The 26,513-nt window shown below is 35.1% G+C and overlaps 2 protein-coding genes across 2 annotated transcripts; one reads left to right on the plus strand and one right to left on the minus strand.

Moving 5' to 3' along the window:
* The first annotated feature begins 7,542 nt into the window (after nucleotides 1-7,542).
* LOC148870264 (beta-1,4-xylosyltransferase IRX9-like) lies at nucleotides 7,543-9,540 on the plus strand. Its single transcript, XM_088972402.1, has 2 exons — nucleotides 7,543-8,355; nucleotides 9,383-9,540. Exons 1-2 carry the CDS (start codon nucleotides 7,682-7,684, stop codon nucleotides 9,453-9,455), a joined length of 747 nt encoding a protein of 248 aa, XP_088828528.1. The 5' UTR covers nucleotides 7,543-7,681; the 3' UTR covers nucleotides 9,456-9,540.
* A 3,649-nt stretch (nucleotides 9,541-13,189) lies between these two features.
* On the minus strand, nucleotides 13,190-15,984 carry LOC148870265 (vicilin-like seed storage protein At2g28490). The gene is made up of 5 exons (XM_088972401.1): nucleotides 15,271-15,984; nucleotides 14,954-15,138; nucleotides 14,771-14,851; nucleotides 14,388-14,672; nucleotides 13,190-14,223 (listed from the first exon to the last, which is right to left on the minus strand). The coding sequence occupies exons 1-5, from the start codon at nucleotides 15,569-15,571 to the stop codon at nucleotides 13,780-13,782; spliced, it is 1,296 nt and encodes a 431-aa protein (XP_088828527.1). The 5' UTR covers nucleotides 15,572-15,984; the 3' UTR covers nucleotides 13,190-13,779.
* Between the last annotated feature and the right edge of the window lie 10,529 nt (nucleotides 15,985-26,513).

Genomic DNA, 26,513 nt, shown 5'->3' on the forward strand with positions numbered 1-26,513 from the left:
TTACATCTACCACAGGCTAGGACTGAACTTTGATCATACAAGGTTTATTGGTAAATTTATTTTGGCAATGTAGGTAAAATCTATATATGGTGAATCCACCGCACTGCACAAAACGAAATAATTTGATACAAGGTTTTTAAAATCAGACGGGACGGGGAACTGTTCTGGGACCGGTTTCTGTGTCGAACGGTCTAACCGTTCGGTCTGAATGGACAGCTCATTCTGATAGAAAATTTAAAAAAAAAAATCCAAAAAATGGTCAAAAACCATTCTCCACTTGAATGATTCGACGATCCAACCGCCTGAACCAATGATTCACTAACAAAATTAATGATTTTTGGCCCAAAAAGCAGTTTTGGGGTTAAACGGAACCAGTCAGGTGACCGGTTCCAAATTTTTCCGATTCAACCATTTGGTCCAGTCCGATTTTAAAAACATTGGTATGATCTATTAAAATAGAATAATTTGATATGGCTTCTATCTCTTTTCTCCTTTTTTAATTTTACATAATTCCGTATTATTTATAAGGAGTTCAGGAAATTTTCGTGTTAAGGAAGTAAATGAATTCAAAATTGGTAGACTGCATTAGGCATACTAATGGAGACTTTCAAAATTCCTTTGATGTATTAACTGTTTTAAACGATAATTACTTTCACTTTACAGCAGGTGTGTTTTTTGGGTTTTGTGTAATAGGTTAGGTGGGTGTTATTTTACAGGTTATACCATACTAATAATTAGTTTGTATATATAAGGATTATTTATTACTCAAATACCTGTTTTATTAGGTGTATTAATAATTACATTTTGTAGTATAAGGATAATTTATTACTCACATATAATCAGATAAAGTAATATTAATAGGTTACATTTATTAACTATATTATTAATAAAAGTATAATATGATAGTTATTTTACTTATAAATAAATTATATAATTAACTATAATTTAATTAATTAAATTTAAATAATTCAAGTAATCTTAACTAATTGATAATATAACACGAATTATCAAAAGTTTTTAGTAAAATTAAAATTAAATAAAATTTTTAATTTGAAAATTAGTATTTACTAATTTGAAATTCACACATTCATAGGGGTGATCATTTTCACTTTTCAGCTTGACCCGTGCTTGAGGCTTTATTAGTACAACAAACTGCAAGGCTAGGCTTGGGCCTAACACTTCAAGCATAAATCAAGCCCCGCATGGCTCACACATATTTATAATACATATAATATAAGATATTTTATATTATAAAATATTTTTTATAAACATATTATATGACATATTATATAAAACTTTAAATCTATGCACTATTTTTATACATAAATTTCATAGGTTTGGATTTAAGTCTGATCCTATTCAAGCAAAGGTGATAGCTCTTATTACAATTGCTAAACCTAAGCCAAGCCAATGTAGGACTAGGTATGGGCTTATGCTTTTGGCCTAGAACCTACGTCACACCCAAGCTTGGGCTAAAGCCTTATCACATGTACTAAGCCCAGCCTAGGGCAGTAGGGCCAATATGGCAACATTATTCAGCTTCCATCTATTTTAACTCTAATTAATACAAGTTTATTAATAAAACAAAATAAATATTAGTAAAACTATTAATTTTAAAATTAATTTTTTATAATTTGAAATCCACTAAAATTGCATTGAAAAAAATGATAAAATCAATAAATATAATAACAATAAACTAAAAATTATAATTAATAATAATAAATTAGTTTTAAAAATTTTTATTGACTTTAAAATCAACTTAAAATAACAACATTAAAAATTCTAATATAAAATAATAAAGTTAGTAGAATATTGATAAAACTAAGTACTACATTAAATAATGATGTAAGAAAATTTTTACTTGAACCAAGTGGGAATGTTGCAACACCTGTGATCATCACTATTCTGCTTCTGTCTATTTTAACTCTAATTAATACAAGTTTATTAGTAAAACAAAACAAATATTAGTAAAACTATTAATTTTAAAATTAATTTTTATAATTTGAAATCCACTAAAATTGCATTGAGAAAACAATGATAAAATCAATAAACATAATAACTATAAACTAAAAATTATAATTAATAATAATAAATTAGTTTTAAAAATTTTTATTGACTTTAAAATCAACTTAAAATAACAACATTAAAAATTCTAATATAAAATAATAAAGTTAGTAAAATATTGATAAAACTAAATACTACAATAAACGATAATGTAAGAAAAATTTTAGTTTTAAATTAATAAAAATAATAATTTTATTATTTTAACACTAATTTATCCAACAATACATAATAAAAAAAAAAAAATGATCTTTGGGTCGGACTCGACCTCACTTGACCCAAGTGGGAATGTTGCAAGGCTCATTTTCAATACAATTATTTTTAACAAAGCTTGTGCATTACACGGACTCTGATTAATATCTATTATATTTAGTAGAATGGATAAACACATGTTTTATTTCACTAGGGTTCCTACTGCCAAGTGCCTTGCTGGAGGCTTGAGACAATAGCTTTTGTGTCAATGCGGGGGACAAACTCTTTTCTGGATAAGTTTATTCCCACCCTCACTAAAATTCATCTACAACCAAATAGGCTTGTAAAGCGGGAGTGTATGTTCGATAGGGTTGTCAATGAATTGAGCCTATCCAATGGGCCCGAACTAATTGAAGCGATTAGTTTTGGTTCCATGATTTTGTCCTGATTAATTTGGGTTGGTTCCATGTCTTGTCAATCAATTATTATATATATATATATATATATATATATATATATAACACTTTTCTATTTTTCTTAAAATTTTAATCATATTTTAAGCTTGAAATGATAAATTTGATAAATAATGAATAAGGTAATAATATTAAAATATTTAATTTATTAACATATAAATATGTAGTTTAATATTTTTATTACTTTTATTAAAATTTTATATTATTATTTAAATATATATATATTTAGTATAATCGAGCATATCGAGCCCAAACTGTTTAGATTCAATTGGTCGAGATAACGTAGTTGCATGATCTGGTTTGATGATAACCCGTCACGTTATGTACTTCGGAATTAGTTGCCCTAAAGGTGATTCAAAACCAAACCATGCATGTCTGATTTTTTTTCCAAGCCCAGTAAATAGTAATTCATACAAAGCCCTACGTTCAAGTAGATTACTGGTTGGTGATTGGCATTAACATGATAAGCATGTAACTCCATGATCTTGCATCTATATTTTTTCTCCTTTTCTTAATTTTTATTTTTTTATTTTAAATAATTCCATGCAATGTATAAACCGCAAGGGAAATTTTCGTGCTTAGCAAGTGAAACTTCAATCAATCTTGAGAATAGGGTAATGGAGACTTTTAATCAATCATTTAATGTGAATATTAAATGACCAATTTTTAAAATTCCCTTGATGTGCTGGTTGTTTTTAACTTATAATTACTTATAATTTAAAGACGTTGGGTGTGTTTATTGGGTTTTGTGTAATATGTGGGTGTTACTTTTTATAATTCCTTAAGGGTTGTATTAGGCATACTAATAATTATTTTTTGTAGTACAAGGATAATTTATTACTCAGATATAGTTTGCATTAATAAAAACATAATATGATAATTGTTTTATTTTAACCAAAGTATATAATTAACTAAACATAATAGCTTTATTAATCTTAGCTAATTGATAATATAATGTGAATTATCAAAAAAATTTAGTAAAATTAAATTTAAACAATATTGTTAATTTTAAAATTAATATTTATTATTTTAAAATTCAATTAGCTATAGGGTGATCATTTTCACTCTTTAATGTGACACATGCCTAGGCTTGTATTACCACAACAAACTGCAAGGTTGGGCTTGGGCCCAACACCTCACACCTGGCCCAAGCCCCTTATGGCTCGTATATATTTATATTATATATGCATACTTATAGTACAGATAATATATTAATATAAGATATTTTATATTACAAAATAATTTTTATATACATATTATATGACATATAATACAATATATATCATATAATATAAATATGATATTATAGTACATATAATATAAGATATTCACTATTTTATAATAAAATTCATAGGTTTGAAATTAAGCATGAACCTATGCAAGCATAGGCCATAACCCTTATTACAATTGCTAAGCCTAGGTGTGGCTCATGTAGGACTAGCTATGGGTTTATATTTTTAGCCTAGAACCCAGGTCGGGCCCGAGCTTTGGCCAAAGCCTTATCACATGAGTTAAGCCTATCATGGGGCTGACTTGGCTACACCCATGATCATCACTAAGCTTGTGTTTATTTTAATTCTAATTAATACAATGTTATTAATAAAACAAAACAAATATTAGTAAGAAATTACTATTTTTGAAATAAATTTTTATAATTTAATATCCAATAGTATTGCATTTGAAAAACTAATGATAAAATCAATAAAATAATAATAATAAACTAAAAATTATAATTAATAAAAATAATAAATATATTTTATTAAAACTAATTTAATGTAGCCATTAGAAATTCTAACATAAAATAATAAAAGTTAGTAAAAATTAATAAAACTAAATACTACTATAAATTTATTAATAAAATTAATGATGTAAGAAAATTTATAGTTTTAAATTAACAAAAAAATAATAATTTTAATAATAATTTATCCAACAATACATAATCAAAAAATAATGTTTGCATTGGACTCAATCTCACTTGAGACTTGACCCAATTGGGAATGGTGCAAGGCTCCTTTTGACAACAATACATAATCAAAAAATAATCTTTGGATTGGACTCAATCTCACTTGAGACTTGACCCAATTGGGAATGGGGCAAGGCTCTTTTTGACACAATTACTTTTAACAAAGTTATCACGGATTGTTATACCTTATTAAATGTGAAAGTACAGTTTGTGATAAGCAAATCAATGAAAAGTAAGGCGTCCTTAAAGTAATTAGTTGACATTTGAATTTAGCATGTAACCAATAACAATGAATGCACCATAGTTGAACCATGACAATATGAATCACTTTCATTATTATCCAAGAAGCAGATCGGATCCAGCAAAATTCAAATCCAATATGATTTGTGCATGTGAGAAAAACCTGACAATTTATCATCAGGATTCTTGTTTTCTCTCATCATTTTTTAAAAGTTCCATTCGCTGAATACAGAGGCTGAGGAGGAAGATGAGCAACAATGTTCATTGCCCTTTTTTTATATTTTTCCAAAAAAACTATCCCATTTTAATTATTATATAAAAATATTATTTTTATTGATATTAAGGGAAAAAATTGCCCTTCTCTGCTAAAAACCCTAATGTATTTGGATTAACTGAACGCTTTGACCGTTCAGCGGGCTGTGGAACTAATGATAAAGTTCTACACATTAATTGCACAGCCCTCTACACAGCCAAAACATTCAGATAAACCTCAGTCATAATCATGCCGCCAACGGCCAAGGTATTAAATTTTGAAAGTTACAAACACCGAATCGTAGGAGCACATCCGTTAAGGTTTGTGTCCACTTGTTTGATTCACAAATTTCCCTTGAAAAGGCTGCAAAAGTGCATCCAAATTTGTACTTCTTCCCCCCGCCCCCCCCCCCCCCAAAAAAAAATGAAGAAAAAGAAAATATAAATATAGATGCCACTGCATGGCCGAACCTGATTAGCACTAATGGTCATGGTTGTTACACCTATTTTCATTCATTACCATACATTACATTAGTGCATAAGTACCTTTCACCACAAACACTGCCAAAAGTGCAACTTTTGTGTTAGACATAAGTGCAAATTATTGTCACAACAAAATGGAATGCAAAACTTATACCTAGTTCCGTTTAATATTACAAACCCGTATTTTTAAACTGTTGTTGACCCATACAGTCGGACTGTTTGGCTTGGGAACCATCTAGGCAATTGGTAAAATTAGTGACTAAAATGGTTTCAATTCCAGGTTGGATTTTAAATTAAAACATTGTTACAAACAAATAGAACCCTCCAAAAAATGCATGGTTTTGTTTTTTTGAAAACAATAACAACAGCCAACCCTCGTTTCCTCCTTTGGTGAATTGGTGATTGCAGTAGCAGGTTCAAACCCAAACTTCATGCCTAAACCTTCAACCTGTGCATTTACCGTCGCAGCAACAAGCCAGTGGTAATCCCACTCCACCCTGTCTGTCTCCTAAATTGTCTATGTTAATCACCCTAATGGATCTTTCCATGATTCATTACTTTTACTACCTGGGCCAAAAAACTCCTAAAGTCTCCTTTAAGTTATTTATTTGGGTAATGCATTTATATGAACAAATGTTTTTTGAAAAACACTTATTTCAATAAGTTTGTTCATCAATAAATTTTTTATTAAGTAAAGTTGTGCAATAACCATTTTATCAAAAAAAGTAGCATTATTAAAAGTATAATATTATCCCATTAAGTATTAGTATAAGTAAGTAATTGATTTATCCAAGTCCTAAGAGAGTATTATTTACCTGCTACTCAAAAATTAATAGAATACACCACTTAAATATGAACATGATTTTATTTATTTTCCATGGAATCCACCAACTTTCCCGCCCTAGCTTTTTAGAAATCGACCAAGCCTTAATAAGTTTAGAATCCCATGTACATAGGAGAGTTCATAGATAATAAGACTTAGGCCAGAGTGACTTATGCAGCTGAGGCCATTTTTAGTCCACTGCTTTGGGTCTCATTCTCTTAATCCATGTTCATTCTAGGTAAGAATGGGCAAAAATAAATAACATCATAGTATTTGATTACAAAATTATTGCCAAGGGCCACATTCTTTTTAGAATGAAAAATCAGTTCATATCACAAAAATTGATTAACTTGAAGCATGAAAAATAATAATGCTCCATCTTTCTCATTTCATTGTTTCTACCAAAAAATACGACTGCATTCGTTCTCAGCTTCACTCCACGCCATTTTCTCTTCTTTTATTTCTTTCCTTTCGTTACATCAGCTGGTTTATAGGAACCCAATTACCTCCTAATTTGGCTTGATAATTCCACTAGTGCTGGGTCACCCTCCTTACTTTCTTGATGAAATATGATCGTCAAGACTGAATATGAACACCAACACCAAATGTTTGGAGGTCAAGTGCGAGGAGGTCCCACCTACGGGAATAAATAATACAGAATGATCATCAAATCTCACATGCATTTCGGATAGCAGCGGTTGTTGGAGAAAAGACCATATAAAAAAGAGGGTTTAGGTGATAGGTTTCCATCTGAACAACAATTTGGTGAAATGCAGCAGTCCGACTCAATGCTTTCTTTAACTTAAAGGCCGCACCAAGTTGAGCAATGGACCAATGGCACCCAGGAGGAAACGGATCAGCTCTCACCTAATGTCTAATGATTATTTTGCCACCTAAGTGCTCGATAATATAGACGTTTGAGCTCGTCGATACTCAATACCACTCGTAGGTCGTAGCTCCGTTGGCTGCTGCACTTTCTGTGATACAGCTCCTACTCACTCTCTCACGTTTGAAATATAAAATCTAATGTTATGTTTTATGCGTTGGAAGTCGCCAACTCCTTGTTGCAATAGCTGACAAGGAGTTGAGATACCGGATTATAACAAGCGGAAACACGACAGTGCATCGACGGAAATTCTGGGTTCCGGTCTTAGTTCCGGGCGGTGTGCCTTAGCTTTGTTCTGATTTAGACAGATGGGTTCGTCGGAAAGATCCAAGAAAAGTGTTCAGATGTGGAAGAAGGCCGTGTTCCATTTCTTGTTATGTTTCGTTACTGGATTCTTCACGGGTTTCTTTCCCATCGGCAGAACTTCTACTTTCTGGGGTAGCTTTGCGTGGAACCAATCAGTGGAGCGTCGAGAACTTTCGCCTCAACCGATAGAGATGTTGCATCAATTGACAAAGGCTGGGAACTTCGATAAGAGCCTGATGGGTGAAACCCAGGTGGCGGTTCCCACTGGTTCCGGAGATTCTAAGGAGACATCTCTGGTGGAGGAAGATGAAGCAGAATTGGTTCCGCGGAAGCTTTTGATTCTTATAACACCGACAAGATCAAAGGATCCTACTCAAGGTGCCTTTCTGACGAAAATGGCTAACACATTGAAATTGGTTCCTCCTCCCCTTCTTTGGATTGTTGTGGAAGCCCAGACCGATTCCTCGGGATTCTCAGAGATGCTGAGGAAATCTGGAATAATGTACCGGCATTTGGTTTTCAAAGAGAATTTCACAGACCCAGATGCAGAGCTGGACCATCAGAGGAACGTCGCGCTTAATCACATTGAGCACCATCGTTTAAATGGAATCGTTCACTTTGCCGCAGCTTCCAATGTCTACGATCTTGATTTCTTCCAGGAGGTCAGAGGAATCGAGTATGAAATCCCTTTCCTTCCACTCTATATTTCTATAAAATATCTTCATATTTTATTAGTTTCCATTATTCGTGCAGAAGAGAAATGACGAAATCACCTCCAAACGCCTGACTCCAGAGTACTACCACCCCTACCTTGAACAGGGCACACAAAGAACTGAAATCCAAATCGAATTATTTATGGGTCTCAATTCTCATGACGTCTTATGATCCTAACGATATGATTAAGCCCATGATTTTTTTTTTTTTTTTTGGAAATCCAATTCTGAGCTGGGTTCTTGTTTTTGGCTTCGTTTTCAGAGCTGGGTTCTGCTGTAAACATATTCTGCAAGCCAACCCTGTTTTGCCTGTCAGAGTTGCACAGCCATTACATATGTTTACTGCAGATTTAGATAATGCAGCTCATCGTGTTAGTGTTAGGCATTAATTATGGTCGGCCTCTTAGCTCTTAGGTGGATTGGTTGATATATTATATCTACTGGTATGGGTGGAGAGTACGTAGCAGTTTAAATATTAAGAGACTTTAGTATTATTATATGATTGTAATTTATAGATTAGTTAGTGCAGTTGTTAAGGACGATTAGGAGGAAATGGAACACAAAATATTATCCTGATTTCTGACAACCATGAAAAGTAGGAAACCCATTATTCCAAGGGTTTCTGACCCAGCTCAGAATATGATTTCTGACAACCATGAAGGTTGTATTATCATATTTACAACCATGAAGGTTGTATTATTATATGATTTCTGACAACCATGAATATCGATATAAGCTGATGCGCCCTGAAATAAGTTACTCATAAAAGCTGAAGCGGATAGTCCTTTAATAGCCAATTTGGCTCTCTGGATTTTTCATCAAATATAGCTTATAGGCCGTCTATGTGAGGCCCACCTTAAACAGCCAGAATGTGCAGCACTTCAGCCCTCCCAAAAGCGCACATGGCAACCTTGTGATTAGTGATTAAAGCTGTAGCTTTTGACAACTCAACAATTAAGTGAATTAACCCTAACTCCACCTTAATTGCAGGGCCTTTGGGACATGGCCAGTAGCTTTTGTTTCTGCAAATAAGAAGAGGATTGTGGTTGAAGGACCTGATTGAATGAATCAACGATTTGACTGTACAAATTAATGAATTGCTGATCAATTCAATGGTTTTTAGCATGGAAATAAGTAAAATTATGGCAGTGCAAATAATTCTGATTTAACTTTTGTTTCAAATTTTGCCAAATTTCATTTGATTGCAGTATACATGAAATGAAATAAGACATGAAACAGAGTAAAGCAAACCCAAAATAAAAGCAAACCAGAATTTGCATTCCTTTTATTTGCACTCCAATGCAATATTTATACTAGTACAAATAAAATTGAACCATAACCAAACACAACTTTAAGAAATTTTATAAATTTTGCAGCCTTAAGAAATTTAATAAAATTTGTTAAGAACTCTCTCAACTGCTCTGTTTCTCTTTTATTTTCTATCAAACCAAACACAATTTTAGTGTGTGTAAGATTTGAATTGCTTAATTATGTCATATGCAAACTTGGGGGACACGGAGAATCACATTTCAATTTTGCATCATGTTTTGGATATTTGGATTCCCGTCCTGTTTCTTTCATTCTCAGTCTTGTGTAATTCGGTTTGATCTGTTGAACCAATTATTAATTATGTTTTGAATTGTTTTCTTTTGTTTTTTATTTGATCTGTTGAACCAGTTATTAATTATGCTTTGATTTTTTTTTTCTTTTGTTTATTTTGGTAAAATCTGTTTTTTAATTTACAAAAATCAAAATAAAACGCACTAGGTAAGAATCAAACTTTTGACTTTCTGTTTAAGAAATAAACGCGCTATCCACTGAACTACAGACGCTTCATACGTAATATAATTTACTCATTAACTTAAATAATATACGTTCGCTGAAAAATATATTCAAGACGAAGATAACACCATTATTTCACTAAACTATGGAGCCATTTTGGCGTGAAGCCAAAATTTTGACACACTTTGAATTGCACTTGCATTTGAAGACAGTAAAATTTTAGAATAATGGCCATTTTGATGTAAAGTCAAGGCAAAAAATTAAAAACGAGGATTATATTGTAAAGATGTTTAAGTTATGTTTGGTACTTTGGTTTGGTTTGAAGGAAAAGGTAGATAAAGGAAGGGAAAGTTAGGGAAAGTCATTTAAGGTTTGTAAAGGTTTTTCTACCTTTTCCTACTTTTTCCTTCAAACCAAACACAGTGTGGCTCTGTTTAGTTTACAATTAGAATTGGAATTGAAATCTAAGTGGTCCATTCCCATAGTCTGTTAGATCCGACAAGAATGGGAGTGATAATTGGAATCAATAGGAATTGGATTTGATTCCCGATGGTGGGTGAGGGAATGACCATTCCTTCAAAAGGGAGAATGTCATTCCATGAGGAATGAGAATGAGATTCAGATTCTAGACTCCTACTCCTGTGAGCCAAATGGGGCCTTATCATTAGGCACCTTGGGTGCGCCAACTCTGGGTTTCAGTCACATGGTCACATCCCAAGGCCTAATCTTTTAGGCTTCGTTTGGTTTGTGGGAAGGTTTCAGTGGGATGGGAAAGTGTAAAAAATTTACCTTTCCATTATTTGGTTTTATATATGGGAAAATAATAGGAAAACATTGTTACTAGGGAGAAGAGAGAAGAAGGTGAGGGGGAAGAGGAAGAGGAAAATGGGCGAAGAGACTGAGAACTCCATGATTGAAGATCCGAAGATGTCCTCCCCCCTCCTCCACCGGTGCTTAATCAACCACCACAAATGGTTCCCCTTTCTTCGCACTTTCTCTGTAACAAAGGATGATCGGAGACGAATAGCCACTGTGGGGTGCTCTGGTCACCGCCATTGCTCTTTCCTATGTTCATTGTCGAGAAGACGATGAACAGTGTTGCAAAAAACAAAACACGAAAAGGCGGAAAGCTAAGATGTAACAATGTTGCAAAGATGATGAACAGTGCTTTGGTCACTGTCGCTGCTTTGCTCTTTCCTGTGTTCGTTGTCGAGAAGATGATGAATAGTGTTGCAAAAAACAAAACACGAAAGAAGAAAGAGAAGAAGAGAGGAGAGAAGGAGGAAGGGAGTGGCTGAGAGGGGGTGTCGCCACCGCTGCTCTCCTTCTAGGTTCAAACGGGGAAGAGGAAGTAACAGTGGTTGCTCAGTTTTTCCACTGAGGCCGCAATGTTTTGCTGCAATCTCGATTCCACGATTTTGGGATCTGTCATTCCACATTTTTCTAATCCCATCCCTCTATTTCCCTTAAAATAAACAAGAGAATCCCATCCCACAAACAAAATGGAGCCTTAGGTCTCGTCTGCTCGCAATACAACCACAATGTCATTGGACATTGTAAACTGTTGGAGGCAAAATTGCTTATAATATAAGATTTTTTTCCACAAAATTCTCAACCAAACAGAGCCTTGTGCTTTGATTGCAATTAGTGGCGAGTTGGGCTGAGCAATAGTTAAAATTTCAATAGGTTGGGCCCAAATGCCTAGATCCATGTAGAACTTCAAATTGGGCACCCCTAAGGCCATAATGCCTAGTTGGTCTCGTAGCAAGTGTATATAGTATCCTTGGCAATGTTTAAAAAAATGATCGGGAGGAATCGTTTTGGCCATCGGTTTTCTGGGTTGATGGTTTGATTGTTTGGTTTGAATGGATGGTCCATTTTGATAAAAAATAAAATAAAATAAAAATTAAGATAAAAATGACTAAAAACCGTTGAATAGGTTGACGGTTCGACTATCTAGGTCAAGATTAATGGGTCATTGATCGATTCAATAGTTTTAGCCAGGGATCGGGTTTGAGGTAAAATGGAATCGGTTGCCTGGACAGTTCACGGGCCGAATGGTCCGATTGTCCAGGTCAACGGTGGTTGAAAATCATGATCCTTGGTGATACTTGTGTTTTGGTGAATTCAAGATGCAACAAGATCAGTCTCAGTGATTCTGATGCATCAAAATGGGAATTGGAATGGTCTATTCTCATTAGGCCTGTTAGTGGTACCTGAAAATCCAAGGCCCAATCTGACATCCAGTTCGATTATCTCGGATTCGGATGATGCATTTGTGTAATTGGATCAGATTTGGATGTTACAATCTACATCCGATTAGTAATAGAATTGGATTCGGATTTGACCCATCCGATTACTAATATATATAAATTTAGTATGTTGTATTTATATTAATTTATTATATATATTAGTTGAAAATAAATAAATTTTTAATTTTTTCTAATATTTTAAAAAAATTACAGTGGAGTCTAATTATATCTAAATCCAATCCAAGTCCGTTAGGATTCTAATTCAAATCCGTTTTTAAATCCGATTTGAGTGTAATTTCTCAGAAATTGAATCGGATTCGGATTTTACTGCATTTGATCCGATTACAGTCCTAATTCCCATAGTCTGTTTGATTCAGATAGCAATTTTATTTTTTGATAGAACCATGATGTACTACATAAGCCAGGGGTTAACACATTTTCAGACCAGAAATTCAAATAAGCTGAAATGGAATTTCATTCCCTTGAATGACCATTTCCCAAATGAAAGAATGTCATTCCATCAGAAATATTCTGATTCCACCCAACGAAAAGTTAATTCCAGCCCCTATCGATACCTAAGTATATAACCCATTGCTGAGGATTTGAAAAGGTGTAATTGGTACAATAGTGTTGTGTTGCAGCTGTAACGTTTTGCTTGATCAATACAAATTGCTACTTCTACTGAAATATAAAATTTGATGTCCTCAGACATGTTTAACAAAAGCAAGTTTGACAACAGAAACCACTGCACCAAACACTATTATGTAGTAAGATGGGATGATTTTCTTATAAATGATTCTCTTTGGCATTATAATCAAACCACCACTATCCAAACACCCCGTTAACGTAGTATATTTAATTCCACAGAACTCGTTGAAGTTTATTCAGCAAGTGGTTCTTGAAGACGAGACCAAATTGAAGGGAATCCCACCAGAAGATTGCTCCAAAATCATGTTATGGCATCTCCACATACCAAGCCCCATGATACCAAATCAACGATGTTCTCTCGCCCAATCAGAAGGTACCAGTAGTAGATAGCAGAGAAAATCATGAAAAAGAACTAGTCAGATGGAACTTTAATATTTAATTAATTGTTTTTTTACCTTGTAATATTTTCTCCTATTTTGCAGAGTTCAATATTTTCGATTTTGCAACGTTTTATTGTTCTTCTTATATCTGAGATCACTCTCTTGATTTTGATATTTAGTCGATCGGCGTAACTGATCTAACCATCATAGTTGATTATCGAGAGTCCCGGTGAAAATACAAAAAAAATCCTCTTATTTCCAACTCAACGATGAGAGAGAGAGAGAGAGAGAGAGAGAGGGAACCACAGCTTTCTCATCCTCTGTTCTAGCTATAATTAAAGCCCAGATTTCTTCGGCCGTTGTTGGCTTGTTGCTGCTGCGTATTTTCTGGGACTGCAGGTGTAGATGGGAGGATGATCGATTCTCTCTGGGCGTCGATCAGCTTCTGGAGCCTCTCTTCACTCACATCGAATGCCGTAGCTAGCTCAGGGCCGCTCATGGTGTGGAGGATGGAGCTGGCCCCCACCAGGAACTGGGGTCGGTTTTTTCGGGCCGATGTGGTGAACCCAAAGAACTCCATGGGCCCAATCATGGATGCAGTCTGGCAGAAGGGAAAGTACCTCGGCACCCAGAACACGTCGCCTTCATCTACCTCTGCGGTCATCGCAGTGGTTCCGTTCGGGAAGACAACCTCGATCAACCCAGATCCTCTCAACACAACCCCATACTCTGTCGCCGTTGGGTTGACGTGTGGCGCCATCATCGATCCCTAACATCGAATATATGGATTGCAGACGTCAGTACTGCACGACGGCGACGTACAAGTAAACCAAAGAGCACAGTTGATATCGTGCAGTGGTGTTGTTTATGGTCAATAGTAGGTGATTAACAGAAATGTTTCACCGGCGGGTAAGTAATTAGGCTAGTAATTACCGCAGTGAGGTTGACATAATAAACACCAATGCCGGAGTGTCGGAGAGCGGAGAAATCTTCTTCGTCAACGGCAACACTCCATCCATAGTTATTCTTGAAATCAGGCTTCCTATCGTAGAGGCTGTACGAGGCAGTAGTAGACGGAACGCCTCTGTGTCTGTGCTCAGATTTAAGGAGCTCCGTCCACGTTGACGTCCATCTGTCCAGGTGGTCGGCGTCCTTGACGAATATGATTGGCCCGCCTTCTTGTCCGATCAAGATATCTTCCAATTCGCTCGATGAAACCTGCGATGATGATATTATTCAGTCTTGCTAATTCTGAGTGTTCCTTTCACCTTCATATTCAAATTAGATGACGATAACTAAAGAAGGTGTGGTCTTACATTAAATGCCGCTGCAAGAGTTGTTTTATCAAACCCTCTGAGTACAGATCTGGGGTAAGATCCTCCACCAATGAAGAACGACTGCAGAGAGTAATTAAGTGTGAGCAAGACTCGAAATCACATCTCATTTCATCTATATATAGTTTTCTGTTTAAATTAAGATGAGGAAAAGGATGGATGAACCTGGAAGAGACCACTTTGGATGCTCTCGGACGTGTCAATACCGCAAATGATCTGGAGTCTCTGGTCCTTTCCGTTATTCATCAGGTAGAATGCTGAACCAGCAGGGATTCTATACACATCTCCCACCTTCAATTGCCCCTCCTCCAGTTGTCTACCGTGGGAGATCCGTCCGATCTTCCCTTCGCCTGCGCATTGAAGATAGCATGCAAGAGTCAGGCAGAGGCAGGACAAGACACAGCGTAAGAAGAATCAGAAACCCGTGCAACCCAGCAGAGAAGACACAGCCACACAAAGCGAGGTGGTCACCCAGTACGTACCTTCGTGAACGAAGATGATCAAATTGGAATCAATGTACTGAGGAATGAAAAAAGTGTTTGGTTCCATGGTTATGAAGCCGATGTGCATTGGGCTCTCCACACTCTTTGTTCTGAGTCCTCTGACGACTCTCATCTGGCCAGCATCAGTCTGGAAGACTTGCTTCGAATGCTGCAACAAGAATATCTCTCCTCTCCCTCTCTCTCGTCTTTCTTCTTCTCTTGCGTATCCTACGGAGAAGAACACCGGCAGTAACAGCACCAGGAAAAACGTTGCTTTGCCTTTCATCATAGACATTCCCATTGTCTCAGTCTCAGTCTCTTTTCTCTTGGCTTACCTCTGTTGATCGAGTGGAATTAAGGCCTTGAGAGGGATGAGCTTATGAAGGGTGGGTGGGGGAGCTTGTTGTCACAAGCGTCAGTCATGCGGGGTTTTAAGGGTATGCTGCTGCAACCTCCATCTCTATGTATCGACCGTTGAGATCTGGAGAGAGTTTTGATTCACTCGTGGTCGTGGATGCCTTAAGCCGAGTCAGAGTCTATTTCTCTTATTAGTTTCCATTTATTACGCAGAACCGCGCTTGTATCATCAGCTCGTTTGAGTGTTTCAAGGGGCGTTTTACAACGTGAGTTCTCTTTCTTATTGCCAATTTCAAAAGCAAATAAAAAACATCTGGTTTGAAAACTTATTATTTTTCAAAAACAAAAGCCAACAAAAAAAAACGTGTTATTGGTTGTGTGTGTGGTTTTTTTCTTTTTTTGTTCTCAAAAATGAAAAAAAAAAAATTTAGTTTAAAAAACATGTTTTCATATGTTATTTAATATCTTGTTCTATAAGTCATAAAATTTCTACTTTTCTAAACTATGTACAAAATTTGTTTTTATTTTAAAAATCATTTTTTTGATGATTCCAACATGTAATGTTTTTTGAGATAAAATTGACTTGTTTTTATCTTTGAAAATGAACAGTTTTTCTTTTCGTTTTTTTGCTGATGTTTTGATTTCAAAAACAAATGAAAACAAAAGACATTCATATGGTAGAACGTCCCATCACTGTGGAAGTAATTTGCTTGATCCCTTAATTGTATAAATTTGACAATGTTCTGTTGCTATGGCTCACAAATGCAAATACGTACGGTACAAATGCTTATAAAATAATATAAAATATAAGGTTTTCAATATATATATTTATATTTGTATTCTTGGACTCAGTTTGGAAGGAGTACAAATACAAATATATAGAGTACAAAACCTTGTTTTTTTTTATATTATTTTGTATGTATTTGCAATGTACATTTTTGTATATATTTGTTTTTGTACTCTTTCCAAACCTAGCCTATAGGTTTACTGCAGGATTTTATTTTGGGTAAAAGACTTAAAACATACATTAAGTTTTAATTAAGGCTGTGTTTGGTTTGAAGGACATAGCTTAGTTGACTTAAATATACCCCAAGTTTTTTAAATAGACTTAAAAGATAGCTTGTGACTTTTACTCTTCAATTTCTCTCAAGTTTTCAAAAAGAACCAAAATGAATGATTATAAATCCAAATAAGACATCAATGTAATGACCTAGAACCAGAATTGCTTTGGCCACTTGTTTTTAGGTTGATGGTTTGACTGTTTGGTTTAAACTTGCGGCTTGTTCTGACAAAAAAAAGTTAAACTAAAAAACAACAAAAAACCATTAAAAGGGTTGACAGTTCAATTGCCCAGGCCAACGGGTCACTGATTGATTCAATGGTTTTTTGCCAATATTTGGAATAAAATGAAACCGGTTGTCTAGATGATTCCCAAGCCGAACGGTCTGACCGTTCGGGTAAATGAGGCTTTAATACAAATCTAGAGATTGTTAATGAGCTCCACCCGGTTCAAGTTGAATTTTGTCTACATAAATTCTACGAAAAAGTATGGACAGGCCCAATGTAGATTTTTTATTTCAACTGTAAAACTATAAACATTCAAAATGCCAAAAACCGACACTTTATACACCATTGCCTGCCATAAATTCGCACAAATTCCAAGATGACACCCACCCCAACTGTACTTTGAACTTAAAAATTCTAATCCAGGTATGAACCATCATTCTCACATTCTAACATTCGATGTTTTAAGTTAAAGAGCACCAGATGAGATGACTCCTGAGCGCAGAAAACAAATTACTTGTAATCAATCATGACCTGGAAGCTCTCGGTATGCAATTTAAGTAAGGGACTATTTATTCACTTCTTAGGGTTAGGGTTGACCGAGTCAACTACCGGGGTAGAAAAGCTGGCACGAGAAGCACAAGCGATATGGGTCTGTTGGACTTGGACGCCTATCTCAGAACATGGAAGCCAAAATAGTTGATCCTGTCACTGGGGAGGCGTTGCTTTTAGGACAGCAAGGTAGGTGTTTGGCATCCGTGTTGGGAATATTACATTGTTTTAAAAAACAGTGTTGAGTATGTAGAGTTGTATTGTTTTTTCAAAAATGGTACTTATTTTTTGTTTAGAATTTGTGCTGTTACATAACTGTTTTTTGAGAAAACAACACTAGTTTTGTTTGGTACTACTATTGGCAGTAACATCTTTAATATTGGTGTATATTATCCAACGTCCAAGATGACGTCACATTGATGCTACATCATTGCACTGCTAGCAATAGCATGTCGTTTTCTCAAAAAAAAACATTGAATTTGGCATTGCTATAGACCACACTTTCCCGATTTCCAAGACATGGACTCGAGCAACGCTTTTTCTAGAAAAGTGGTACCAAACAAGAAGGCATTTGAAGCACTGCTGATCATTTTCTCTGATGTGGCATCGTTTTCTCAAAAAACAGCATCATGCCAAACATCCCCAAGGGGAGTTGTGGCTGCAAGGACCTACCATTATGAGAGTTATGCGTGATCTAATTTGTAAATATCGCAATTGTTTTAGTAAACTGCTACATTTTCTTTAAGGCCCCGTTCGCTTTTCGGTAAGTTATTTACCTGGATAAGTGCAGTTGGGAAACACTTAACTAGGTAAGTGTATTTACCATGCTCTTTTATTTCTCATGTAAATAAGGCAATGACCATTTTAGCTATAAAAATCCATTATTAAAAAGGGAATTTTTGTCCCATTCAAGTATTGGCAACTTTCCCCTGGGTGGGAAAGTTATTTACCCACTTAGGAAATAGTTAGGTAAGTGATACCCAGGAAAATAAACTTTCCCCGGTCCCCACATAAATCTACAAAAAAAAACATGGGATTCTTGATCAATGGGAACCAAAATCCTATTGACCAACTTTCCCCCCTCTCAAAATCCGAAAAAAGAACGCCCCCTAAAAGAATTATTAGTGGAACCGTTTATGCTTTCATGATCTACTCCTCCAATTAATACCATAAAATACAATGGATATGATATGCATTGGTTAATTTGTACCATTGTGTAACATTTATTTTCCATGCTAATTGTTGACGAGTAATTTTTCAAATAAAATAGTGAAGGCCATCCTTATTATAATTCAAATAACACAATAGGTGAATAAACAACAAGGTTCATTTGTTAAGGCTCAATTTGGAAAGAGTATAAATACAAATATATACAATACAAATACATACAAAATAATACAAAATACAAGGTTTTGCACTCTACAATATATTTGCATGTATACTCCTTCCAAACTGAGCCTAAAGGACAAAATAGGATTTAAATGAATTTTCATATAACGTTTCATTGGTGGAGGGTATGTTTAAGTCTAGTAGGGTGAATCTACAAGGTATCTTTATGTCCGTTTTAAAAATTCAATGTATTTTTAAGTCTTTTATCTTTTTATTTAAAAAATAAATAAAACTGTGTTACATAAAAAGTCCATTTGTTTTATTTAAAAGATAATCATACACATTGTTTTCAAAATTGGATTGGACTGAACGGTCAGACCAAAAAAACCGGAAATCGGTCAGGTGACCGGTTCCTTTTCTCCAAAAATCAGATTTCCCCCCAAAACCATTGATTTTGGTCAGCGAACCACTGAATCGGGTGGTTAATCGTTCAAACCATTTTGACCATTTTTAATTTTTTAATTTTTTTAATTTTTCTATTAGAATGGGCCAAGCGTTCGATTCAAATAATCGAACCGTTCAACCTGATAACCGAACCCTTGACTAGTTAAATCACCGAATCGGTTTTAAAAACCATGATCATACATATACGCAAACACCCTCCCTTTTATGGGTGAAAATGTATGAAAGTCAAATAAGAATTGACTTGCAAAACCAAATTTTATATTATTACTTCATATTTGACTTTATTTTGTTTGATTCTAAGGATTAAGATGGGAAATAAATAATGTGGTTCCCACTTTATATGAAAAATAATGAAGGCAGAAGAAAGGTTATTTATTTGGGAGGAGTAAACTAGAATAAATGATATGGTCCAATTAAACTGATGCAAATTTTACACTTAAGGTTGTGTTAGGTTGCAGTGCAATTTTATTTGCACAAGTATAAACGTATGGGAGTGCAAATGAAAAAAAAATGTAAATTCTCATTTAATTTTGTTTTAAGTTTTACTTTGTTCTGCTTCATGTCTTAATTTACTTTATTTGTACTACAATCAAATAAGATAAACTAAAATGTGAAACAAAAATAAGTTAAAATTTACATTCAAATCATTTGCACTGCCATAATTTTGCACCAGTACAAATTTATTTGTATTGCAACCAAACACAGCCTAAGGCTCCATTTGCAAAGGGGTCTTATTTATTTATTTATTTATTTTTAGAATTCCATTTGGAAAGAGTGCAAATACATATTTGCAAATACAGCCAAAGTGCAAATACAAATTTGCACTCTACAAATATACCTTCTCCGGTTCAGGTCAGTGCAAAATGGGTTCAGATTTTCATGTCCACTTTGCATTCATCTCGTTCATTTTCAGAAGTGCAAAGTTACATACAATATATATATATATATATATATATATATATATATATGCTGATGTTTACAAAAAATTATGTGCATTAAACCCAGGTCTCTCAAAGAGATTTTCTGACTATTGTGGAGGAGATTTTCAAATTTCTAACTGATATTTCAGTGACGATTATGGAGGAGATTTTGAAATTTCATCCAGTTCCTTGTAAGTTCAACCATCTTGGTTGCAGAAACCAACCAACCTAATCTGATACACCTGTGACCAAAATATCCAATAGTAATTTGATCAAAACTAAATCGCATTGATGATCAATCACAACAATTAATTGAATCTCTAAGTTAGAAATCGACATATTTCACTTTGCACGGGGACTAGAAGCCCTAAAAAGAGAAAAATGAGGAGGGAGAGAGGGAGCTTGAGTTGAGGTCTCTTCCACCGCAAATGCCTCATCTTGAAGGATGTTACATTTTGCCTTTTCTCCTTTGAGACTTCTGCTTATCCCTCGTTCTCTGAAATACAGAGTTTTTTTTTTTTTTTTTTTTTTCACTCCGATTTCAAGTTTTAATTCACAAAAGATTATACAAGTTGAGTTGAATCCTCTACCCAATACGGGAGTTCTGTAGAGAAAGAGCTCTAATCAACAATAACCTTCCATAACTTGTAAGTTGTGAGATCACTCATTTTACTAGTCGGAAAATTCAGTTTCAGTTGCCGCCGGGTCGAGATCTTGCATGTTGCAGGTAGCTGCAATCAACGGTCGTGCCTCTGATAGAATTCTATAGTAAAAAATGGGAAAGAGTAATTGTTATCCAATAAACATGATCCCCTTTAACAAACCGTGCGAATCTTAATTATTTATACTCTATAAATTTGCATTTATACTCCTTCGAAACTGAGCCTTATGTTCAAATAGTTCAAAGCATATATGTATTGGTTTTCAGGGTACCAAAGCACTAAATAGAACTTTTTCAGAGGTTTAAACATTAACGCCAATCTTAACATACCTATTTTGTGAGTTTATCAAACTGGAAAATAAAAAAATAAATAAAGGATCGGCTATTAAAAACTTTGAAAACATGATATTTGCGTATCCAAATTATACTTTCTTTGAACCATGTCTTCAATATTTTATTTTAAATAAAAAAAATCAAAATATTTTAATTGAAGGATTTGTATACTCTAGCATATTCCTCATCTTATATATAAACTTTCAATATTAAAATTAAATTAAATAAAATAAGGCTTAGGATGATAGTTTTTTCTCTTTATAATTTATAAGTTAAGATTGGTATGAAAGTTAAAATAAGAATATAATATGAACAAAATGATACTTTAGATAGGATTTATATGTTACAATCTACATTTAACTAATAATTGGATCGGATTTGACCCCATCTGATATGATTATATTATAATATCTATTGATTTTAATATATAAAATTTATATAATTATATTTATGATTATAAAAACTATATTTTATATATTATTATTATATATATAATGAGTTCAGTATGTTATATTTACACTAATTTATTATATATAAAAATTGAAAAGTAATTTTTTTTGTACTTTAAAAAGTTAAAATAGAGTCGGATTAAATCCGAATCGGTCCAAGTCTATTAGGATTCGAGTTAGAATCCAAAGCCTTCAAATCTGACCAGATTACGGATCAGATTTGGATGCAAGTTTTTAGTCCTGTATGGCAGGTCCCAAGTGGGTTGGAAATGACCATGATCCCAAGGAAAAATTGCCTAAGAGGATACTATAAACGAAATCGTTGGGAAGTTTATATCAATCTACTAAGGATAGGAGCCTATTCGCTGTCATTGTAGACAGACTGAAGCTGTCTGGCAGGCGACCTCAGTGTAAGGAGGAGGCCGATTTGCTAGAAGCTTCTCGCTCTCGCCGAGGTGAGTCTGCCTCGGATGAATTGGGGTCCTCATCTTCTGCCGAAGTGCTCACCTTGGCAGGATGAGGCTTCGCGAACTGTGTCGACGAACCCACTTCGGTTCCAGCGGACTCACTGCTCCCATGTACAAGGTTATCTAAAATAAGGCCAGACATAATGAATAAAAAGGGAACAATCAAAACTCGAAGTAAAAAAGGGGCGGTACAAGGCAAACTCACTAAAAGACGAAAGAGAAAGCAAACTACCCAGGATACAAAACACGAGCTAAACAACGGATGTGTGACCTCAACCCTTGGATGCACTTTGAAGGACGAAGGAAAGGGGACTTGGGTCACCCCCTATTTATAGCCACCATATCCAGGAACTGACGGTTCAGATCGATGCGATCCTACGACTCTCGTGAAAACCGACTGCACTTCCTTCGAGGAAAGATTTTGCTTAAGCGCGAATTTTGGCATCCGCGAAGTTTATAAACCGCATTGACCCTGCGCGTCCTCGACACGTAATATGGTTTTTCCCACTAAGCCACATGGGTAACATCGGTCCAACCATAAAACTGGGAGGTGAACCAAGAAGAAATCGGGCCAACCTGCTTGCACTGACCATGAATTCCCCGCATTGGGATTACAACCCCTGGCACGGAGAGTGGGGGGCAATTGATGAGGGGTGATTTGGCCCGTCCTAGCGACTGAGGCACACGTGGATGCGATCAGCCAATAGGATAACAAGGGAGCCTTGTTAGCAGTTCGGGAGACCGGGAGCTTGAGCACCTCGGCATAAAGGCACCCCGGCACCCAATTTAGTTTGGGGCCAAAGAATTGAAGTGCTAGTTTGGGGCCAAAGAACCGAAGTGCTAGTTCGGGGCCAAAGAACCGAAGTACCAGTCTAGGGCCAAAGAACCGAAGTGCCACGTAGTCGACTCCAGAAGCTTCCCCAACGGACTCTGAATTTCTCGGGATCACGACGTTTAGTAATAGGGCTCATCCTCACTCCGCCCGAATCGGAGGAAAGTGATAAACCTTATCAATTTGCGCATTGCTCTCCTTCAGAAATGGAATGGATCTTATCTTTGTAGCCCTGAGATCCCAGAGCCTTTTCGTAAGATTCACGACTAATCAACTATATAAGAGCATCGATCCTCAAGGCGAAGGAACGCGCGATTACTTGCACCCAAGCTCTCTAGCATTCATACTTATCTCGCAAACACACAAAATACTGACTTAAGTATCGAAACGATCTCACTGGGTCTTCCACCCCAGTCCCTCTGAGTACAGTTTTATAGATTGATCTAGCTCGCCACACGAATATGTCCAAGCAATTCTCCAACTAGGAGCTTCTAAATCGCATACCATCAGATCCCCTCTATTTTATAGACATATTAGAATTGATGGTGTTCTTTTATGTTTTTTCATTGCTGATAGCCTGATAATGGTAAAGTTGGCTTCAATAAGAACCTGGGTTCTCTGTGGGAGGAATTTTTTTGGTATAACTCTTTGGGAGGACTTGCGTGTTCCAAGGAAAGGGATGATGAAGTAGAAATAGGGCAAACAAGTGATCATCCATTAATACCCGGCATTTAAGCTCTTTTATGATGGAGAGGAAGTTGTAAAATATGGTAAACTTCATCGTTGTGTTTGCTTGCTGACATAATTTCCTTAGGTTAGTGACATATCAAGGTAAGCTTCATCAAGAATATTTACAAATTGTGAAATCAGTTTACCTTTCATATGAGGAACTGTAACCGATAACTAATCAAGAATATTTACATATTGTGAAATCAGTTTACCTTTCACCACACAATTACGGGTGTCAATGGACCGGTTTTCATTTGGATTCTGTCCAAATCAAAATTCATTTTAACGGATTGGATGAAACAAAAAAAGATATTGAATTTGGATGGTTGGATGGACTAATATAATATAATGGATTGAATCTAGTCCGTCCATAATGAATTTATATTGGATTGTACCAATATCTAGCTCATTGATAAAAGATAAGAATATAGGTGTCAATGGATTAGGTTTGAGTTGAAACCAATCTAAATTAACAGGAATTTGAACAGATTGAACACTCTGTAGATCGGTCCAAAATGATCCAAAATATTCATTGAACTGGATTGGACCAGGTCCATTTGTAATGGATTCACATTGGACTGGAGCGGATTGGACCAAATCCAATCCAATTGACACTCCTACACACAAGGGGCCAGATTTCTGGGAGTGGACACAATGGATTGGCCACGTGTGTAGTCTTATCACCCGTGCTACCTCACTAGCAATTGCATATTTCCTGTGATCGATAGACAAATTTCCTTGAAATTTTTCATATATGAGTTGATGGAATGTTACTTCTTCGCCATGTGGCAAATGTGGCAAAGAATTAATTACCATGTTGATACTTGCCACAATGAAAGAGATTGATGTGAAAACTGAGTGTTAGAATTCTATATGTAAATACCATGTATATATAGACCCGGTATTGCAAATACATTTCACCATTTCAAATATCTCTTGGGATAATATTAGACATTTATTTAAGCCAATGCACTCTGTTGAGGAATACTTGTAGTTGAATTTTTTATGCTTAGAGTGATTTGTTTCTCACATGCAGTTGGTTATAATAACTACCAACGTGGAAAGAAGTTCCTTCTCCTGGTATCTTGAACTGTTTGAGGCCTTATGCTAAGTATAAGATACTTAAAGTGAAGATGAATGAGTTCTTAATTTTGATAGAAAGATGCTTTACTTTATCAACCTATCTAAGGGTGCTAAAAATCCCAAATACAGTAACATTTAGAAAGTTTCTCAAAGTATATTTAAATATAGCATGTTCTTCTATGCCGAACAAGTATGTTGTTCAGAATTTAGAGCATATGTCAAAATTATAAAAAAAACAAAAAAAAAAAACAAATAAACAAACTTACCAAAACTATCCATATAAGGAGGGATGGTGAGGATGAGAGCACAGAGTAAAGTGTATTTCTAGTTTTTTATTTTTATTTTCATACTGAAAACTTCAACTTGATGGCCACTTTGTGCCCACCAAAAAAAATGCAAAAGGTTAAATCCATATCCATTCCACCCCTCCCAAAACCCCAGATAGCTAGGACCAACATTGGATGATGGCATTTAGGCCAAAAATAAATATGCTTTAATATAATAAAGATGATACTTATTTAATACTCTGTGGTTGCTTGGAAAAGCAAAAATTGCTGTCCTAAGGGATTTAAAACAAGATAAGAAACTAAGCTTGTCCTTATATTTACACAACATAGCTCCAAACATACCTCTAAACTATTCGTATTGACCCGAGTTCGACTCAGGCTCATATAGATCTTAACATGAAGCTTAGGCACCACTTACAAATAAAAAAAAAAAAGAGTCCAAATGTGTGTGTGTGTGCGCGCTCAACTATATCAGCTGTTCAATGATAATTTAAATTATATATTTTTCAAATGTTTGCTAAAACATCATCATCATCGTCTAAGCCTTATCCCAATTATATGGGGTCAGCTGATAAATTTCCTCTTTTTCCCAAAACATGATCTCCTTATGTTTTCATGCTCTTGTGAAAGCATGGTACAAAAATACTGTTTTTAACCATGTTTATAAAGCTTGTTTTTCAGTAGAAACCATAGATTTGAATTTGATGGAAGATAGATTGCACTAAAAAAAACCATTGCCCATGTTGATTTTTAAACTTGGTATCGGCCAGACTTTTACCAAGTGACAGATATGACTTCCCTTCTACCTAATCAAAGGGATGTTGAGTAACTCAATGCATTTGCTTCGAGTGAAGCAGAGAAAGCAGAAGCTAAATCACAGATAGACTGTGAGAGACACTTGTGGTGACTTGGCAGGTGAATCCATCTCTTTCTTAATGATGTTTTCTCTATGGCATCAAAGGGTTTGAAACCCTAGGAGATGATGCCTATAGACCAGTTTGTGAAACTCAATTTCAAACCAAACTGTAAAAGTGTACATTGTTAATGAGGATTGATATTCAAAAATTTTAATGAAGTTTAGGAACTCTTGACAGAATGAAGAGTTGTAGCCTTCTTGCATGAAAAATGCATTTAATAATAGTGAGTTTGTGAACTTGAAGCTGGAAAGCAGGAGAAGTGTTGAAAAAAGATCAAGGAAAACTCATCAAATCATTAGTATTGACAGGGACACGGCATGGTTGGTTTGCAACTGCATTGCAATACCAACAGCAGAACATGAATTTATATTCTTACATCAATGGTAGTCTAAATTTTGTAGAGATGCACACTTTGCTTATATCCAAGTGCCCAGGTTTTCAAGGAGTTATAAACTGGAAATTCTTACTACCACCCATGGCAAGGTTAGAAAAATTGAATGAATCACTTTTAGACTTTTGAGCCACATTGTCAAGAATGACATTATAATTGAGTAATTGAGACTAAAAGGAATACCTTC

This window comes from Nelumbo lutea, chromosome 2, assembly GCF_056320005.1.
Source record: "Nelumbo lutea isolate HS-2025 chromosome 2, American lotus-T2T, whole genome shotgun sequence".
NCBI lineage: Eukaryota > Viridiplantae > Streptophyta > Magnoliopsida > Proteales > Nelumbonaceae > Nelumbo > Nelumbo lutea.

Bases quoted from the DNA above. Each gene is read 5' to 3' on its own strand.
- LOC148870264 (XM_088972402.1), top strand. From the start codon at position 7,682: ATGGGTTCGTCGGAAAGATCCAAGAAAAGTGTTCAGATGTGGAAGAAG. The intron at 8,356-9,382 runs GTATGAAATCCC...CCTTAATTGCAG, and splicing joins CAGGAGGTCAGAGGAATCGA to GGCCTTTGGGACATGGCCAG.
- LOC148870265 (XM_088972401.1), bottom strand. From the start codon at position 15,571: ATGGGAATGTCTATGATGAAAGGCAAAGCAACGTTTTTCCTGGTGCTG. The intron at 15,139-15,270 runs GTACGTACTGGG...TTCAATGCGCAG, and splicing joins GATCATCTTCGTTCACGAAG to GCGAAGGGAAGATCGGACGG. The intron at 14,852-14,953 runs GTTCATCCATCC...TACTCTCTGCAG, and splicing joins TCCAAAGTGGTCTCTTCCAG to TCGTTCTTCATTGGTGGAGG.